Here is a 21,162-nt window from a genome sequence, read left to right as displayed (position 1 = left end):
AACAAAAAATTGGTCATTCCATCCATTCATCTGCCTTTTCGAAAATGACCATATCTTGGTTCAGGGGTACCAATGAAAGTGTAGCTTTTTAATGAAAATCACAGCTTTGACACCGTGCAGCATAGCTTGGTCAGGAAAAGCTTAGCTGCAGGAATGAAATCCGCTAGTTTTGACATCGAGAACTCAAGCTTTGAACATATTTTGATGTTGAGGGCGTACACAACATGGCTGCCTCCAAAAGCAGCGTTAGCGACGGTAAGTATTTTACTCGTTTTCTCAACAAAATCACCAAGTTATGCTGTGTAATATGCCGCGATCAGTGAAGTTTAGGTTCAATTTCATTTCTAGAAAGTTTCAGCCACCATTTTACGAAACTTGCAGAGAAATCTCAATTCCAATTTTCGAAGCGAACGGGCTAGCAGGACGTCCTATTATACATGTACTTGGATTTTATGACAGTGTAAAGACGTGGTGGCTAGTGCATAAATGAAAGGAAGAGAAGCTAAATATTCATCTCATATGATGCTAACTTTTAAATCTTCGTGAGCTTTTACAAACTCTCGAAAACGGACATTGTCAACACTAGCCAACCACGTCTTTACACTGTCATAAAATCCAAGTACATGTATAATAATAGGACGTCCTGCTAGCCTGTTCGCTTCGAAAATTGGAATTGAGATTTCTGTCTGGTCCACTATCTTAGGAACAACTCATCAGATTTTACATTTCACTGACCTGTTGAGTTTTTGCTTGAAATATATGCATATTAATTACCTTAAATTTGCATAAATTAGGTAATTTTCAGATATCTCAAGAAATACTCAACTGATTTTACTGAAGCTTGGTGCTATGTTTATTGGGATAGTAGTGTGCAGACTTGATTACTTTTTGATTGAAATCATGTTTATTAATTACCTAATTTGCATATTAATATTAAATTATTTCTTGTACATATTTCATGCCTCCAACACTAGAATTATTTCTAAGCTCGGTTTGGCTTTTTCTCTGATATTTTCTATTGGAGATAAATTTCTAAAAGTGCAAATACTGTGAAGGGTATGTCACCTTACGAAATGAATTTGCCAACTTTTAACATATTGTCATTGCTTGATGTCGCCATGTATGTTTCAAATGAACTGGTATCCATAAGTGCTGCAATATAAATGTTTTTTAAATATTTACTGCTTAGTAAGTTATACCAATTTCAGATAAATTGATGAGGCAGTCAGTAAAACTAACTGCACAATATGTACCATAGGTTGAAATTGACGCCTGTCCACCTGACAGACTGACAGATTGTAGGAGAGACAGGAAATTCTAGTAATTGCCTGTCTCTGTGGACAAGTGTAACTTGAAATAATAGTAATATTGAAAATACCTAGCTGTGCAGAAAAGTTTTAACATTTTTTATCACTCTTCTCAGTGGAATTCATAATGCACAATTAATGAGACCTACTAGCAAATATTCATCTGCAAGGAGTGTCTCTATACAGTTTTCTATGCATACTAAGTCTGGTATATGTAACTTTTGCCAAAACATTAAAACCACAGGTGTGTTACGGCCATTCAAAATAAGTGTGACAAATTCAGAAATATCAATTTAATTTTGTCAGTCGTTCATGTACTCCTAACACGTTGCCTACTTGAAAGTCTTGCTGGATAGCCAAAATGAATGAAAAAAACAACAAATTGTTTATTTTTTTTCAAAGTCTGTAGTTTATAGAGAAACACATGTACAAGTCTTTGATGAGAAAGGGTTTAAAAATTGTTTTGAACTGGTTTCTGGTTTACACGCACTGTATTGTATTCATTCACACATTTATTGAAAAGCACTGTGTTTAAAAAGACAGAAAGCCCATTTACTGTCTTAACAATAAAACGCATGGTTGGAGTCTATTCATTGTTTTATGAACTGCAGTCCCTCCCTCAGTTATCAATAGACTAGCCCTATTGTAGTAAATGTGGGTCAAGGGTCAGCTAAATAAATAAAATGTGTTTATGTGGCAGGGTTAAAAGAGTGTAGGAGAATTGTAACCGCTGATACGTCCATATGTTGATTCTGTTATCACCTTACAAGTGTACATGTTGTATTACAGAGCCATGTAGGATTAGTTGCCGAACCCTACGTGAAATTAGTAACCCTGACTCCAGAGAATTTCACACATCAATCTTGTTATTATGCTTATATTAGTAGCAGCTGAACTATAATCGTGACATTTCTTTTTTCGGCTTCAGAACGATATTGATGCTGCTGTTAAGGAACTTCTAAGTTTGAAAGCAGAATACAAAGCCATGTCTGGTGAAGAATACAAGCCAGGTGGCAGCAGTAGCAAGAAAGTTGGGGAAAAGAGCAAGCCTGTCTCCGAGCCTAACCCAGTCAGCGAAGACCCTAAAGTTGTCGAGATTGTGAATAAAATTACGGCTCAGGGTGATAAAGTTAGAGGGCTCAAGTCCAGTAAGGCACCCAAGGTGAGTATTATTTAATTCATCAGAATTTTGGTTATTTATTTTTTAAACTGAATAATAGGAATTTTAACTTCACTTATATAGTGAATTAAGTTTGTTTTTTACCTTGTGTTTCTGACATTCTATGTGAATTTTTTGTCAAATTTAAATAAAACTTAATCCACAGTGAAAGACGCAGTGACCTAGATATTTCAATTGTTTAAAATTTCACCCAGTGCCATAATTTTTTTGGGAAAATTTTGGTTCAACATTTTGTCTGTTTTTATTCATTTTCTGTAATTTTTTTGATAATTTTGAAACAAATGGACATAATTTTCTATTTCTAGAACAAAATTTTGGAAAAATTTATGAAAAAATTACTTGGGTTTAAAATTTGTGAATTGTGAAAAAAGTGAAAGGTTATAACCTTTTCTCCAACAAATAAAACAAGTTTAGTCAATAAAAACTATTGTCACCTTGATAGGAGGAAGTTGATGCTGAAGTAAAGACTCTGTTGAGTTTGAAAGGCGAGTACAAAGAGAAAACCGGTAAAGAATTCAAACCAGCAGGAGGTGCAGCCGGAGGAAGAAGAGATCAAAAAGATAAACAGAAGAAAACCAAAGAAAAAGAAAATAAAGAAAAGCCCAAGGTAGAAAGTGCTGCAGAAGCTGGTAAAAAACAGACACGGCTTGGGTTAGAAGCCAAAAAGAATGAGAATCTGGCCGAGTGGTATTCACAGGTAAAAGAATTAATAAATACAATCTTTTGATTTGTGTCTACTATTATTAAACTTCAGCATCTCACTCTTACACTGGTAAAGACAAGTGAGAAATGTTTCACTTTTCCATTGTAATGAGCCTGGACACGAGTACTTCTATGAAAATATGGAACAAAGTATCTGAGAGATTGTTCACTCACATTTTACATTTATTATTATTTTTTTCAGCTTTTCTGTTAATTCCTCAGATGATTATCGACATGTGTTAGCTTTTTAGTGATAAAAATTAAGGGAAGAATATTGGGATGAAAGTGATTGCTACGATGATGACAGTGAAAGCACCAGCATTGTTGTTTCATTAATTTTTATAATAATAATATTAATTAACTTGCCAAATATATTTTTATACAACTAAAAAAATCAAGAGAAGTAGTTTCTATAAATGGTATAAGTTTTAGATGTAATGTGAAAGTAGAAAACACCTTTTTAGCGTATTTCACACAACTTTTCTTGTCGCATTGATGTTCTAAAAATAAAGATGACATAAAATATTTTCTTCTTTTCATCTCTCACATAGATCATCACGAAGTCTGAGATGATAGAATACTATGATGTCAGTGGCTGTTACATCCTCCGACCATGGGCCTACAGCATATGGGAAGTTATCAAAGACTTTTTTGACACTAAAATAAAGGAGCTTGGAGTGGAGAACTGTTACTTTCCGATGTTTGTGTCTCATGCTGCTTTAGAAAGAGAGAAAACACACATTGCAGACTTTGCTCCTGAGGTAATGTCTAATTTCCGTAGCTCATTTAAATATACATTTAGAAAAAAAACTTCAACAGCAGTGTTTAAAATTCCCTATTTAAACAAAATAAGGATATACATATATCTTTCTCATAGTTGTCTGCTCTGATTCTTGTTCATTTCTGCAGGTTGCCTGGGTAACAAAATCAGGTTCTTCTGATTTAGCAGAGCCAATTGCTGTTCGTCCAACCAGTGAGACAGGTGGGTTTTGAATTTTTGAATTGTCAGACTGAATACGATTGATCATTAATATTATTATAAGGAGAAAAAAAGCTTGTACGTTATGTTAAAGGGTGCCGATTTGCTAACATCTGTGTAATGATTTATGCTGTTTGTGAGGGAATAGTTTTGCGAAAGTCAGTGTGTCTCCTCTGTATTAAGAACCACAATGACATTTTCATGGCTGCAAATATCATGATTTTCACTTGTAGCACAAAATTTGAGGAAATTAGTTTTGCAAATTTGAGGTGATTTATTTCAAATGTAAATTATTATTTTCTTCTGTGATTTGTCTCTTATCTCAGTATTTCTTATTTTAGTTATATATCCAGCATATGCAAAGTGGGTGCAGTCACATAGAGATCTACCAATCAAACTAAACCAGTGGTGTAATGTTGTGGTGAGTCTCGATTTCTTGGAAACCTTGCATAACTATTACTAAATAAGGCCATCATCTGGCAACAATTTTGTGATGCTTTGCATATTTTTATGTATTTAACTTTGTAGCAGAGCTGTCTTGAATTGTTCAATGCACATTCTAGAATTTCCTGGTTATATGCAATTCTGTTGATTAGCAAGAATCATTTTTGACTATCATGAATATTTAATAGTTATGAATAATAATTAGTGTATGAATTTTATTTACTGGGACGACTGGCATTCTTGACAGACTCAATTTTTGTTTTTTGTTTTTTATTGAACAGAGATGGGAGTTCAAACATCCTCAACCATTCCTGAGAACTCGGGAGTTCTTGTGGCAGGAAGGTCACACAGCGTGGGCGAATGCAGAAGATGCCCAGGAAGAGGTTATTACTATTTTAGAATTGTACGCACGTGTCTACGAGGAATTGCTGGCTATTCCTGTCATCAGGGGAAGGAAAACTGAGAAGGAGAAGTTCGCTGGCGGTGATTACACAACAACCGTTGAGGCGTTTATATCAGCAAGTGGAAGGGCTATTCAGGTATGTACTTACATGCACATGTGTTTGTTTATTTCATTTCCCATTCACATGCCATCCTTGTCGTCTGTATGTTTATATCTATGTGGCAGTTGACCAATAGGGTATGATTATGAATGTTGTCGAACTGGAAAGTTTGCAGTTTACCGGATTTACTGGCAAATTTACTAGCTGAAATCAGTAAAAGGGGTAAATTTTTTGATATTTCCAAATTGTGTTTCATTTTATTTATAATGGGGAAAAAGTAAATAAAATCCAAAACACATAAATCATGTGAATATGTTTTTGGTTAAATGTGTTAGCAGTTCCAAGCATCAAACAATTTACTATGTAAATTTTTTTTCACATGACGGTTAAAATGACAAGGCCATGCATAATTAACCTAATTAATTGCATATTTTTGTTAATGTTCTGATTCAAAATTTCACAAACACACTACCGTAATCTGAATGTGATTTACCTAATTTGCATAATTACCTGATGTTTAGCATTTCTTATATTTCAATGAAACTTGGTACATCAGATTTGATTTGTGTTGATTTGTAATCTGTGCGTATTGATTACCAAATTTTAGATTTTTTAGATTTTTTCGATCGTGTTCAGTAGATTAAGAGTTCAGTTGTTATTAAGTAGTACTGTATTTGTTCTATTAAAAGCACATGCACACTCATTACAGGTGTATTTATAATTCAGTCTACATCACGTATACAATTTTTGGTTTATATGCACTCCTATTGGAGATGCACTTCTATTAGAGCAAATACAGTACTCATGCACATAACAATAGATATAGGACATCCAGTTATTATTTAAAGGATGGTGGTCATCATGTCGCTATGCATTTCATTTTTTATATTTGACCCGCACATATTTACTTTATATGCATTGTGTGGGTCCCACACTGTGTACGTGTCATACAAAACAATGTTGCCATGTGCAACCAATGAGAGATGATGTACATTATTGCACTACATTTGAATGATTCTGTCCTGCTTTCGAACTTTGCCACCAATACCTCCCTTTAGAGTTCTTACAAAGATTCTTTGATTTCTCCTGTCAATTTATTAGATAATTATTCATTGAAACTGAATAAACATTAGTCTATGAATATTATATAACTATTTATTATTCTTAAACAAATTCTCAGGGTGCAACATCACATCATCTTGGTCAGAATTTCTCAAAGATGTTTGATATTACGTTTGAAGACCCATCACAGGTTTGTATTTTAGTGTAAAAAATATTTATGCAAAGTTACTGCTTATCAGTTCAACTTGATCGAATCGTTTTCTCTCACATGATTTGTTCATTTTGCAATGAAACAAGAATTCAGTTAATTTTATTTTTCAGATCTCAGAAACTTGGGTAGCTATAATACCCATTATGTATCATGTCGGATCTTGTCATTTGTACCAATGAATCAGGCTAATTAAGTGTTCATAAAATTGTCTTCTCTTGATTGTAGCCAAGCAAACATCAGTTTGTTTATCAGAATTCATGGGGTTTAACCACACGTACTATTGGTGTACTATGCATGGTACATGGTGATGACCAGGGTTTAGTGCTGCCACCCAGAGTGGCTACTATACAGGTAAGAGCAGAGGTTTAACCACACGTACTATTGGTGTACTATGCATGGTACATGGTGATGACCAGGGTTTAGTTCTGCCACCCAGAGTGGCTACTATACAGGTAAGAACAGAGGTTTAACCACACGTACTATTGGTGTACTATGCATGGTACATGGTGATGACCAGGGTTTAGTTCTGCCACCCATAGTGGCTACTATACAGGTAAGAATCGTAATACTGCAATTGTTTGACTTAGCGTTCAGAGTGATATTAAAGCTAATAAAAACAAAAAACTTTTTTTCAGGGAGTGGGCACTCAGTCAAGCACCCCACTCAAAAAATATCCAAAAAACTATTTTCGGGCCATCAAAACACCTTGTGTCAGATTGAAGGCAACATTGCATTTTGGGAAAATAAAATATTGGTTTCACAACACTTTTAGAATGATGAAACAGACTTGATCACAAAAATAAACTCATTTATTACAATATTATTTACATACCGTGAGAAATTTTGATGTAAAAATTATTAGCGCCTGTTGGGAAAACAGTCAAAGTCAAGATTATTATTATATATTAAAGACTTCATTATCTTTGTTATTGAATGTTGAATAGTTGATGCTTAGTTCAGCATGGGTGTACAGTATTATTGGTACGCCATCACAGACTCCTTAATTTTTCAATTTGTAAGTAATATCAAGTGAAGTTTTTCATCTCATTTGTAAAATTAATAATAATTTCTGTTTAACACAGATTGTAATTGTACCTTGTGGCATCACTGTCGACATGTCAGATGTGGATAAGAACGCCCTTCTCGATAAATGTCAGGAGTACGTCAAACTATTCAAATCGACCGGAATGAAATGCAAAGGAGACTATCGGGATAACTATTCACCTGGATGGAAATTCAACCATTGGGAGTTGAAGGTGAGAATGTTCATTATACTTCTTCTGAAATCTACTAGAAATGGAATCTATTATAGTTTGTTCATTGCAGTATGGGGTGATATGATATGTCTCTTGATTTTTTCATTTCATATAAATCACACCAACTTCGTTCTTTATCAGGGTGTACCTTTGCGTATTGAAGTTGGACCACGTGACATGAAAAAGAAACAGTTTGTAGCCGTACGTCGTGATACTGGTGAGAAGACCACATATCCAGAAGATGGCGCCGCAGCCAAAATTCGTTCGTTGTTGGACAATATTCAGAGTTCCCTGTATGACAAGTAAGTGCAAATTACAACATTGTTAATTGACCTCTATGACCTTGATTGAAGGAATAGAAAAATGCATATAGTCTATAGAAATTTACATATTTGAATGAAATTAATTTTGAAATATAAATTTGATATATATATCATTTTTTTTTATTCTCAGAGCCAATACTGATCTGAACAACCATGTTAAAGTCACTACAGATTGGAATGAGTTCTACGCACTTCTTGATGAGAAGAATGTAAGTTAGAAATGCTTTTTGCATAATAATAGATGCATGCTTCTAGCCCTGTGGTTGTCCTTGTGTATATGTATGATAATTAATTCAATGCATTCATATATTATATATTCTAGTTTATTTTTTTTGTTCTCTACTCTCCTGAAAGATTTAACTACTAAAAGAAGTGATATTCCATATAACCAGTGGTTTAGTGAGATCTCTGATCCATGATGGCCTCAATAAATGCTGCTGATTCTCGTCAAAATAAACATGTATGCGTGACTTTGTTTCAGATCATCATGTCGCCGTTCTGTGGTGAAGGTGCATGTGAAGAAAAGATCAAGAAGGAGAGTGCGAGGTAAATTATTACTTTTCCATTACTCTTCAGGTTTCTCTCAAAGTTTGAACTCCATGTGTGCAATTCCAACTGCATCTCATGCATGCCTGGATTGATCACTTTCAAACTTCACGTGCACATCATACATCATAGGATACGTATCCAGTCCATTTGTTCATGAATTGATCCATATCTGCCATTTCAAAACCCTATCGCAGTCGTGTGTGGATGGATGGATTTTGATTACATACATTTGACATTATGGAACGTTGATGCATGTCATTTTGTTTTTCAGATTTGATCAAAATGTTTGACTAGCGGCCATTTTGTTTTATAATGAATGCTATTTCAGAGCCATATCATGTGACATTTTAAAACTTTGTATATTTCTTAAGCTCGATAACTCTCAGCCATTATGTAATTCAATTTTCATCATGATTGTGTCTAATAAATAAAAGATACATGTATTACAATATATTTATAAGAGTAAGATTGAATAAGGAAAATTGCTGTCCATGTTTGTTATCCATAATGGGGAGTCACTTAATGTACAGGTTGCGTGATTAAAGCTGGTAGGCTCGTTGGGCACTACATTTTACTCAGTTCATTTTTTCTGTAAAACATAAAAAATATGCAGAAAAAAACCCAAAAACTTATCTTCACATTTTAGATCAGTTAGATTATGCTATTAATCATTTCACTAATGGATAAAACAGTTTACTTGTATGATCATCTCTCACACAAAAGTTGTTTTCTCAGAATAGTTACATCCCTACTCAATCCAGTGCTTTGATAACCATACTTAATGCAGCGTAAAGCATTGTAACTCCCCCAATCTAAAACAGTTTTGCACTAATACTATTACATGCCTGTCCAGATTCACACTCAATTCTTGTATGTAATATATGCATGTTTTGTACCTTGCAGGGATCAGGATTTAGAACCGGGTGCGCCGTCCATGGGAGCCAAGTCGTTGTGTTTTCCATTCAAGCAACCAGCGGAAATCACTTCTACTACCAAGTGTATTCACCCAGACTGTAATAATAAGCCACTTAAGTACTGCTTGTTTGGACGCAGCTACTAACAAACCAATAAAATTCCCCAATGTGTTCTTCACTGATGCTGGAATTTTCACTCAACCACATATTACATGACACCCTAAGTCCTTCCTGTTTGATTCAATGACTTACAGTACACCTTAACTCACTGATCTTAAAAAGCTATATGACAAAATATTCGGTGAAGTTTATTTACTGACTTGATTTCATAGAATCGATCCATCTGAAAGTAAGATTTAACTGAATATACATTGTATTTAATGCTGATATACTGAAAATCTTGTATGTAATAATTTACATGAGATAAATAACCTTCATGCATGACCTCCAAAAGGTCTTACATCCTTGTACTTTCTGTAAATCCACTATCAATGAGAATTTCTTGATTACTGTTAAATACCTTTTTTTAGCTGGAATTAATTTTCAATGAAAAGGCTTTTTGGGTGTTTTGTATGGAATTTATCGCAGATTTTTTGATGATTTGAATGTGAAATATAGGAAAAAATGTATACCGGTATTCGCTAGATTTTATTTTTACTGAAGCACGCCTTCAGCGAAAATAGCAGAAATAAAGTATTCAGGTCCCCCTCAGTGCATGCAGTTGTCATTGAAATTCAGAAACAACCAACAAAAATATTGCATATCTTAAAAATATTTAGAATATCTCCAGAAAGTGTCAGGTTGTATAACCTTTAGGAGTCATTCATGAGGCTTATCAAACACTACATGAAAAGTACAAATAATGATAATAAATTGAAATACAATTCCATTGAAGTAACTCATTGTCTGTATTTATTATTTCACTTAATTGCATTCCATTTACAAGCACATTATAATAGTGCATTGGCAATGTCCATCTGAATTGGATGGTTTAACTACAGAGTTGATTTCAACCACTGTCCCTCAACACTGTTGAGAGATCCTGCTGCGAAGCCGAGATAGATGGGAGGTGACCAAGAAGATGGACACCGAACCCAGAAATGGGGGGGGGGGAGAAGCAGAGCCAAAAATAAATGAAGAGGTGGTGGGAAAAGAAATTGATTGAAAACAAAACGATGCTCACTGAAGTGCAGGTAGATATGTGAATGACTAAGACAAAGGCACACAAAAGAAAACGATGAGAAAATAAGGGATGCTACGGGATGTGTGCAAAAATGACACTAATTGTTTACTGTTTCTTACACATGTACACCTATATTTGGTCTTTGCGTTTTACACCAACCAATTGAATAAGACTTGTTTAAAGCAGTTAAAAATAGTTGCATATTATAGGATCAAAATTAAGTGATTTTCATCGTGCATTTATAATATTGGTCTTTATTATACATCTGTCACCGTAAGTTACAGCGTAACGTAATTTTACAGATACTTTCATCCTACCATGTAAGGAAATGCCAATTCCAAATATGGAATGATTACTCATGTAAGCGTCCTCTAATGATAAAAACAAACATGGTTACCACCAGAGTTAGACCCGACTCCACACAAAGAAGTTCGCTGATTCTGTTCTAAACTTTTTGGATTTCGGCATTCCCATGATGTATCCTTGGAAGGAAAAGATGTTTAATAATAAGGTTATACGAGGATAGTATGCACTTAGACAGTGCCCCGTTGCATTAACCTCGCTGCACGTTGGTCAATACTCCGCTGAACTGTCTTCATGCATACTTTTCGGTATCCTCGTAATAACCTCATAGTATTGTTACTTCATAAACCGAGGCTAATTTCTGTGGAAAATAAAGACATGTAAATTTCATCTGTATGTTTGATTTGATTCATATATATTATGACATTGTTATTGTGCCAATGCTGATTTAAGACAATGCTTTCAAATACAAGGGAAAGTTAAATATGTCATTTTGATTTAATCATGAATACACTAACTTCTAATTTATAGAATCGATTTACTTTAATATCGCAAAATAGTTAATAGAAATATTGTACTAAGATTAAAGCGCGGTGGTCGTCGCGCAGCGCGCGTTCGAATTTCATGTAAATAAACAATGTACTTTACACGCGTTGTATACGTCGCTATGAGTCCCATATCAAACAGGACGCGGCACGACGACTGCCGCCCTTTAAGTAAAATGTATGTTATTAATCAGTCAAGATTATACTAAATCCAAATAAACGTTTATCAGGATAAACATCAAAAAAGCTGTCGTCACATTACTTGTAGCTTAGAACATGTCCTCCCAATCAACTCCATGTGAAGAGTTTTGTCAGATTGTTAGGCCACTCAAGATGTCAAAATGTCCAAATTAAAAACTTTTCGTCTGGATTTTTAAAAAACAATTTGTTAGCTCAATCTAAAAACAATGATGCAGGTTAGTTAACCATTTTTTGATTCAATGAAAAAAGTTACTCTATGAAAAATCATCAGAAATCAGTTGAATATCGTTGCCACATTTTATTTGTTGATGCATCATTTTGAGTTCTGCTGTTATTGTAGTGTCGGTAGTGTGTGAAAACTGGCTAGTGAGAGTAATGCTCTTGAATAATACTTTGGTTGATGTACCTGGTATTAATTATATTTACATTATAATTGTTTGATTATTAGCTGTCCCATTGATATCTTGTTGTTTAAAGCGGGAGGGTCGTCACCTGCTCACGCGCGGGAAATTAGTTCCATGCGACGATAAAAACACGCTGAAAACGCAAAGGTTCATGGGTAGATGCATGTTTGTAAACAATCACACGCTATGGCCATCTGACGCATGCGCAGGTGACGACTCCCCGCTCTAAGATGCAAAAATATAAATGATACGCTAACCATCTGAAAAATAGGATTATATTTCATAAATGTTTCACTTCATACCAAACACCATATAAGCATTGATTGTACAACCAAGACGTCATGGTGTATACTATATACATGTACCAACTTCCATGACATGAGTGACCCACACCCAACTTGCTATTGATGGGTTCGAGCACCGAGTCTGGTATGTTCGATATGCATGCCATGTATTCAATACTGTTACACATTGCACGGAAATGTTATCGGCTTTTATAGCAGTCTCGTTCCTTCTAGATAGAAAGATGGCATACGTTCAGAATGTTCCTGATACTATAACATATTTAACCGAGTTTACCTTACACGACTGAAAGCTTTTTTCTTTACCCTCGTGAATGATTTTAACAAGAGTATTCATTCCTCAAAGGGGAAACCCTTCTGGAATAAATGTTTACATCACTATATGCATTGTTCCTTTTGTGAAATGCGGTCCCTGATATCAATGGAATCGTCCTGTTCTGCTGTGGTTCAAGGTATCATCCCAAAATAGCAATTTAAATAAATGCGTTCATTAGGCAGGTTAGGGGGAATATTAGTCGCTGATACTACTATGGTGAAACTACTATAACTATATCATCATGTGTACGTTGTAAGGGAAACTCTTGTGGAATTAATTGTTAATCCAGTCACCATTTTTGTTGTTTTTGGTTGCATCGTGTCGATAATGGTGCTTCTGCTGTCGGTCAAAACTAAGCTTGAAAGCAAGGTGTTTAATGTCTGGTGAAGAGTACACGCCATTTTTAGAGTAATTGTGATTGCACAGATAGATGCCCCAAGTCCTGCAAGGCATCCAATGTGAGTGGTGTTTGTTTTACTCCAGTATAAGAATTAGGAGGACTGTTCTTTAAAATATCCAGAAATTCTCTGAGATTACTCTGGACATTATTATAAGAGTTCTCTTATTTTGAATTATTTACGAACTATGTTGTGTTCTGCTGTCTTTGTCTTCACGAGACGACGGGAATATCCTCATATTGACCCCGGGTACTGGCACATTAGATCTTCTGGTTGTATTTTTATAAATTATCTTACATCAGCAATTACCATATCAGGTCGATTTGAAACTTGTTCGGTCGAAACAAAATGCCGTTAATTATTGAGTTCGACAAATATCCTTCTTTCTACAGTCCTGAAATTAATTTGACAAATATCTTGAGAAGGATCTTCTTCGAAACTGGGATTAGTCAATTGTCATTGCAGAACAGTACTGTGATTCAGGATAGCAACCATGTCGCAACCATTCTTGGCATTTAAAACTTCCATACATGAGTCCAGTTAACATCTATATTGTGTTTGGAATTTGAATTTAACGTTACATTTTTGCAAGGTAATTGATGTCTGCTGAAGAATACAATCCATTTAGCAGCTGGAGAAGAAAGCAATGTTGTTCCCAAACCTAACCCAGGCTTGGATTCAATTACACGGGCATCTAAAGGTAGATGCAAGGCTACCCGAGTAAGTATTTTTTACTCCAGTGAGAGAATTTGCATAAACAATGCTTTAACAAAATTATGTTTAACTTAAAGCTGGTGTACCTGACCTCTGCTGTTACAAATTGAGTTATCATGCCGACCTATCGGAATCTGGTTTTACTGAAAAATGTTATTTTATTGCTCAGTTCAATCACAGTTATCAATTTTACTATGGTACAAAAATTATGTTTTAATTATCAGCAATTTCGCAATGTATATAAGAATAAGATTTTAGATTTTTTAGATTTCTCTCAGTATAATAAGTATTATCTATTAGCCTTAATTGACATTTGTATATCCAATGGCAGCCATTGCATAAATAATTAACGCTGGCTTTTAGTTTAAATCACCATAGTAATTATCATGTTTGCATAATAATAATGGATGTTAACAAGATCATCTGACAGAGTCGACGCGCAACCTTGGAATCATCTTTGATCAGCTATATATATTATTTCGATTGATTGATTGATTTATAGATTTTTCAAGAACTATCCGATAGATTGTGATGCAACTTTGGACATATAATTATCTAAGTTGCATAACAATCAGCAATAATTTTTCATTTTCGTTTATTTTTGCGGAAAAATCTTCAACCCGTGACCTTGTATTTAATCAAATTGGCTACATAGTTGCCCTGGGATAATCTACAGATCCAACTTATGGACGGGGATTACCTAGTAAGCTAGGCTAGAATAATCAACAAACTTATATATATACGACTGGTAATACAAAATATAATTGACATTGATTAAACTTAGATTCACTGGCATGATCTGCAAACCCGATTAGTTGTTGGTTGCATATGGGTATTGGTTTACATAAATAAACCCCTGGCCAGTTCTTAGATTTGTCCTGGTGCATTTAGTGAACCACCTGTTAGATTCAATATAAATTTTGTATATGCGTGCTTTCGGGTAATTGGCAGACAGCGAGCGGAAGATGGAGAGAAAAAGACAAACAGGGAAAAGGCAATATAAAAGAAAAGCCGAACGAGGAGAGTAGTGCAGAAGGTGGGAGCACACAACTTGGATTATTGGTTAAAAAGAGTGAGAATCTGGCAGAATGGTATTGGCAGGTAAGTTGTAAATCTGCACATGTGAATTAAAATGGTCTTAAGTCATCCATCATAAGAATGTGAAACAATCTACACCAAAGTAAAAAACAACAACTCATATATGCAGGTGAGAAAGAATATACCATCGGGATTTTCACGCTGTGTGGAAAATCAAATGGAGGCAACACACGTTTAGTAAGTTCGATTTCCACAAAGTGATACTGACATGATAAATATATTCATTCATCCTGAGCAATGGCTATATACCGGTACTAGAAAAAATAAAGCATCAGTCACTTAGACTATAAACTTAGAACGAATCCACGACACTTTCTCTGATGAACTATCCTATGCTGGATTGGACTGGGAACAGGAATTGTGGCCAATTACAAGGTTTGTCACTTGAAAAAAAAGATTTTACACATAATATAAAAGTACATTGGTGGCGTGTTTATCTCTTCCTTCTTTCACATAGATCATCACTAAGTCTGAGATGATAGAGTATTATGACGTATATGGCTGTTACATCCTTCGACCATGGGCCTATAGCATATGGGGAGTTATTAAAGAATTCGTTGGTGCTAAAATAAAGGAGCTTGGAGTGGAGAACTGTTACTTTCCGATGTTTATGTCTCAGGCTGTATTGGAAAGAGTGAGAGCGTATGAGCACACTGCACACTTTGCTCCTGAGGTAATCGTAATGTAAAATAAAACGATATATTGTTTCGAAGTTATGTGTAAAAAACCACACGTGTGAACTAGAGGTTTAGCATAATCCTTTTCTCTCATTTCTTACAGGTTACATGGGTGACGAAATCTGGTTCTTCGGATTTATCTGAGCCAATTGCTCTTCGGCCAACAAGTGAAGCAGGTGAGTTGTGCTCTGATTTGTAAAATTGTAGTGATTGATTGGTCAGAACATTAAAAAAAACACGTTTAATTCAAATTAGTTCACATAATTCATACTGTTTATAGTGAACATACATAATATCAAAGCATTTGCACTTTAATTACATGTAGCGTTCATTGTGGTATATTTATACGAATACTTGTGCATTTCACGTATGTGACTCGTACCGAACTGTGCACGACCACACTGAGTAACACTTGCCAATTACTCAGAATCACGCCGCTATAATTTGTCTAACCTTAATACATACTTATTTTAGTCATGTACCCAGCATATGCTAGGTGGGTGCAGTCACATAGAGATCTACCAATCAAACTGAACCAGTGGTGTAATGTTGTGGTGAGTCATGTTGATTTCTTTGGAATTTTGTATACTAGTATACTTAGTTTTGAGAAAAAGAACATCATAATAAAAATGGTCTTTCAGATTTGGTTCTCATTTGTTTGTTACATTTGAGTAGTAACAATTTCACGCAATTCAAATCGTAAATTGAGAAATCTTCCATTCACACATTGACATAAAAAGTCACAGTTTAAAATTGAGCTACAAGGTATTATGTTGATTGACTTCCATCTTTCAATATATCCTTGCATTAAACTAAAAACAAATACAAAAAATCATAATAATAAAATGTAACTTACAAGTCCTAAAACTAAAAAAAAATAATTGGCAGACCAATAATGCATCAAATAAACCATCAGGTACACCACAGTCAACTCAGTAGAATGTCAACATGAGGCACAGGCCATATTTCATAATCAAAATGATATAACAAATATGTATGGATTTGAACCAGCAAAAGTATTATAAATATTTGTAATTATTGTGGTTATATTATTATGTGCTCTCATTCTAATTCGTTTTTCTGCTCATTGAACAGAGATGGGAGTTCGAACATCCACAACCTTTCCTGAGAACTCGCGAGTTCTTGTGGCAGGAAGGTCACACAGCGTGGGCGAATGTAGAAGATGCCCAGGAAGAAGTTATTACTATTTTAGAATTGTACGCACGTGTCTACGAGGAATTACTGGCAGTACCTGTCATTATTGGGAGGAAAACTGAGAAGGAGACATTTTCTGGTGCGGAATACACAGCAACTATTGAGGCTTTTATACCTGCAAGTGGAAAGGCTAATCAGGTAATTCAGGCTATTATGGTGCGACATGTACATTTGTACTAAATCTGTATTGTATTCGCATCCTTATTACATTCAAATTTTGTAAATAAAATGGTTCACAACAATTCTGTTGGTGAAACATGGTACAGTTACTATTTGTTTCGTTATTTTCATCTGTATTCAATATAATTACCTGTATCTGTGATGGGATGGCTGATAGCATAATATAGAAATGGACTTTTCTAAATTGGGAAAATCTGATTGACGTGAAAGAATCCTTTACCTAAGTAAAAGACCATGTGCTCCTAAATAGTTTAAATAAACATATTCAGATAAACTTTTGTATGTTTACAGAAACTTATTAATTATTCACATATATATATATATATATATATATATATATATATATATATATATATATATATATATATATATATATATATATATATATATATATATATATATATATATATATATATATATATATATATATATATATATACATACATCTGATATTATTACACCATTATTGTTTTAGGGTGCAACTGTACACCATCTTGGTCAAAAGTTCTCGAAGATATTCGACATTACATACGAAGACACCTCACAGGTTTGTGGCAATCATAGTAACTAGTTATGTCGAAGTACAATTACATATCACATTTATCTGACTGTTTTTCTCGTATGTACTGGTAAGCGTTGTGTTAAAATCAGGGGTACATGAATTAGTATAGTAACTGAAATTCACCATGAAGGCAGGTGCATGTAGGTAATGGCATCCTTTGTTGAATCTCAGTGCTTGTAATTCATTAATACAGTGGGAAAGTAAAAATATAACACATTTTCTGCTCTTAATTGTAGCCAAGCAAACATCAGTTTGTTTATCAGAATTCATGGGGTTTAACTACACGTACTATTTGTGTACTATGCATGGTACATGGTGATGACCAGGGTTTAGTGCTGCCACCCAGAGTGGCTACTATACAGGTAAGAACAGAGGTTTAACCACACGTACTATTGGTGTACTATGCATAATACATGGTGATGACCAGGGTTTAGTGCTGCCACCCAGAGTGGCTGCTATACAGGTAAGAGCAGAGGTTTAACCACACGTACTATTGGTGTACTATGCATGATACATGGTGATGACCAGGGTTATTACTGGCGACTGTCAAAGGTTATGTCACAAAATATTGGTGTGTCATTATAACTTCACAGACTCCTTCATAACAAAATCAAGTGAAGTTTCTCATGTCATTTGTAAAATTCATAATAATTTCTGTTCAATACAGATTGTAATTGTACCTTGTGGCGTCACTGTCGACATGTCAGATGTGGATAAGAATGCTCTTCTTGATAAATGTCAGGATTACGCCAAACTACTCAAATCGACTGGAATGAAATGCAAAGGAGACTATCGGGATAACTATTCACCTGGATGGAAATTCAACTATTGGGAGTTGAAGGTGAGAATGTTCATTATACTTCTTCTGAAATCTACTAGAAATGGCTTCCCAAAGTGAGAGTTACATGGCATTTACTGAAACTGTATTTTAGCGTTATAATACCTATTTAGTATTGTGGACTGTGATTTTATCACTAAGTCGTCAAACACCCGTCATTCGTTGGCGTACATCTTCGACAGCTTTATGGTTTTGTGAATGCCTCTCGTGGTCTAAGAGGTAAGAAAGATCTAAGGACGTGTGTAATCAGGTGCTCTATTTGAATAATATATAATGATCAGTTTATTCTGTGAAAATAAACAAAATATAACTCATACCAACGTTGTTCTTTATCAGGGTGTGCCGTTACGTATTGAGGTTGGACCACAGGAAATGAAAAATAAACAGTTTGCAGCTGTTCGTCGTGATTCTGGAGAGAGGTCCACATTTCCCGAGGATGGCGCTGCTGACCAAATACGGTAATTGTTGGACAACATTCAGAGTTCTCTCTATGACAAGTAAGTATAATTTGTACCTAGTTTGATTGATTTACAAGACTTTGATTGAGGAAGGGTAGAAGAATGATTGTGGTCGACGTAATTGAGTGTCACTGAATTTGACAAAGATATTATTTAGAGTAATTTATCTATTGTTAATATTACAGGAATTCCTATGATAAAGTTCAATATTCATGTTATCAATTCTGATCACAATAAATCATACAGTTTATACTCCCCTTTCCTGATAAGTTTCCATTTCCTGTTTATCAACCTTCACACATCGTTTTCAATATTACATTGGCTCTATGCACGTTTTTGTTACAGTATTTGCAGAGCCAATGCTGATCTAAACAACCATGTTAAAGACACTAAAGATTGGAATGAATTCTGCACACTATTGGACAAGAAGAATGTAAGTTGGAAATTAATATTCATAGGCACAGTGTGTATATAATTCATTTTTGCATTCAGATATCAAATATACACCAGTGAAATCGAAGTGTAAAAGGGTTTATAGTTATCTCCATCTATGCAGCTGTTGAGAAAGTGTTTGATCTCTGTAAATGTAAATTGGAAATTATGGTCTCATTAAAGGGCGGTGGTCGTAGCGCAGCGCGTGTTCGAAATTCATGTAAACAAACAATATCTTTTACACGCGTTGTGTACGTCGCTATCAATATCATACCGAACAGGTTGCGGCGCGACGACCGCCGCCCTTCAAATAGTGATTGTTATCTTTAAAATCAATAAAAAATTATTTAACTTTGTTTCAGATCATCATGTCTCCATTCTGTGGAGAAATCGCATGTGACGAAAAGATCACGGAGGAGAGTGGGAGGTAAGATGCTCTTACACAAATTAATATGTTATAATACAAAATTGGAAGAAGACAGTATTGAGTATCGGAGATCACTGATTGTTCACTTTGTGGTATCCTCGTAATAATGTTATATTATAATATCATTAATTTATTATACACAATAACCGTATCATTACTTGAATCGTGCGAGTGAACTTGGTGTAGGATGCCAACAGCAGAACACAATAATAATAGCAAGGTTGAACGTACGAAGATACCATGTGCAATGCATTATGAAACGCTGTAGCTGGTGGTGACGTTGATAGATGTACAATTACAAAAAAACATCTATACTTTACACACAATCCAACAGAGGACCTTACATATTTTTGTTCCTCTTTATACATTAGCAAGCCGCGTAGCCAGCTTTTTGTATATAGGGATTCGAAATTGTTGACAGCATTAGATGTATAATATTTAATACAACCAGACTACAAAGAGGTATTTTCTCATTATATAATATTATAAATAATACTGTTATTCAAAATTGGTATTTAAACAAAATACATAAAACTACGGATAAATCTCAAATAAGGAATAATAATTCAGGTTAAGTGAGTAAGTAAGAGAAGACCTAATTGCAACAACAAAATTAAAAATGCAATCTGGACGAAAAAATATAATTTTTAATATTGTTGTTCGATAGAATTATGATTTATCATTAACTAAAATTATTGCGTTCTTACGACACATAGTAGTATTCGTTAGATAGTGAAAAACACTAATACGCATGTCATTGATTGTTAATGTACGTACTAAAACAACCGCTGCGCATGCGTAAAGAATTTCATTGCGTCATGAAACGAATACATAGATGTTTCCTACAAAAACAACGTGTTGAAGTCAGGTAAATCATAGTTCAATAAATTCATTTAAATAAAGTATCCAACAACATTATTAAAAATAACACACCATCGTCCATATTATATATTTAATTGTAGATTTCCAGGCCTATTATTGTTGATAATAACGAGTACAATAATTATCAAAACGTTGACTGTGAAAGTAATATTTCAAATACAGAATACATTCCCCACAATGATGAAGCAAATAAATGGCATTTGATTGATAATTGTTTAAATTATATATTTTAGGATTGTTGGTTTAAATGCAATGGTACTGATTACATGAAAGATGTGTAGCATGATATGTCATTACCGCATACACTTATACATCAAAGATTATTGGATTTATCATACACATCGTCCAACTGATCATATTATATTCTAGGTAGTGACGACAGCAGTATTATATTATTTATGTTTTAACATGATACTTACATTTGTTGTGTATACAATATTGTCTTCTATTAGGCTGTGACAATTAATGAGAACAGTATGAAATATGACTGTGTATCCTATGGTCACCATGGTCAGAAACAAAACTATCAGTAGGTGTCTCTGACCATGGCAGGACGGTTATATTTGATGGTCAGCCATGATAATTCACGGTCAACCA

At 34.5% G+C, this 21,162-nt stretch overlaps 2 protein-coding genes across 2 annotated transcripts in view; both read left to right on the top strand.

Moving 5' to 3' along the window:
- The window catches only part of LOC100376708 (bifunctional glutamate/proline--tRNA ligase-like), a 34,810-nt gene extending 24,482 nt beyond the window's left edge, over window positions 1–10,328 (top strand). Inside the window, exons 23-35 of the mRNA XM_006812442.3 lie at window positions 2,236–2,469; window positions 2,930–3,184; window positions 3,741–3,950; window positions 4,099–4,171; window positions 4,510–4,589; window positions 4,894–5,151; window positions 6,296–6,367; window positions 6,614–6,739; window positions 7,471–7,644; window positions 7,786–7,946; window positions 8,098–8,176; window positions 8,449–8,513; window positions 9,420–10,328. Coding sequence (XP_006812505.2) covers window positions 2,236–2,469; window positions 2,930–3,184; window positions 3,741–3,950; window positions 4,099–4,171; window positions 4,510–4,589; window positions 4,894–5,151; window positions 6,296–6,367; window positions 6,614–6,739; window positions 7,471–7,644; window positions 7,786–7,946; window positions 8,098–8,176; window positions 8,449–8,513; window positions 9,420–9,576 — 1,944 coding nt within the window. The 3' untranslated portion in view covers window positions 9,577–10,328. The remainder of the gene's footprint in view (window positions 1–2,235; window positions 2,470–2,929; window positions 3,185–3,740; window positions 3,951–4,098; window positions 4,172–4,509; window positions 4,590–4,893; window positions 5,152–6,295; window positions 6,368–6,613; window positions 6,740–7,470; window positions 7,645–7,785; window positions 7,947–8,097; window positions 8,177–8,448; window positions 8,514–9,419) is intronic.
- Window positions 10,329–11,871: 1,543 nt separating this feature from the next.
- LOC102806763 (bifunctional glutamate/proline--tRNA ligase-like) lies at window positions 11,872–18,801 on the top strand (the record flags this gene model as incomplete). Its single annotated transcript, XM_085505745.1, has 10 exons — window positions 11,872–11,877; window positions 14,748–14,897; window positions 15,352–15,567; window positions 15,675–15,747; window positions 16,046–16,125; window positions 16,667–16,924; window positions 17,442–17,513; window positions 17,765–17,890; window positions 18,196–18,369; window positions 18,703–18,801. Coding segments are annotated over exons 1-10 (1,254 nt in total), but the record flags the coding sequence as incomplete, so codon positions are not given.
- Window positions 18,802–21,162: the final 2,361 nt, after the last annotated feature.

Source organism: Saccoglossus kowalevskii, chromosome 2, assembly GCF_978046115.1.
Source record: "Saccoglossus kowalevskii chromosome 2, keSacKowa6.1, whole genome shotgun sequence".
Lineage (NCBI taxonomy): Eukaryota > Metazoa > Hemichordata > Enteropneusta > Harrimaniidae > Saccoglossus > Saccoglossus kowalevskii.
The sequence above is the reverse complement of the archived record's forward strand: the minus strand, read 5'-3'. Positions and strand labels throughout refer to the sequence as shown.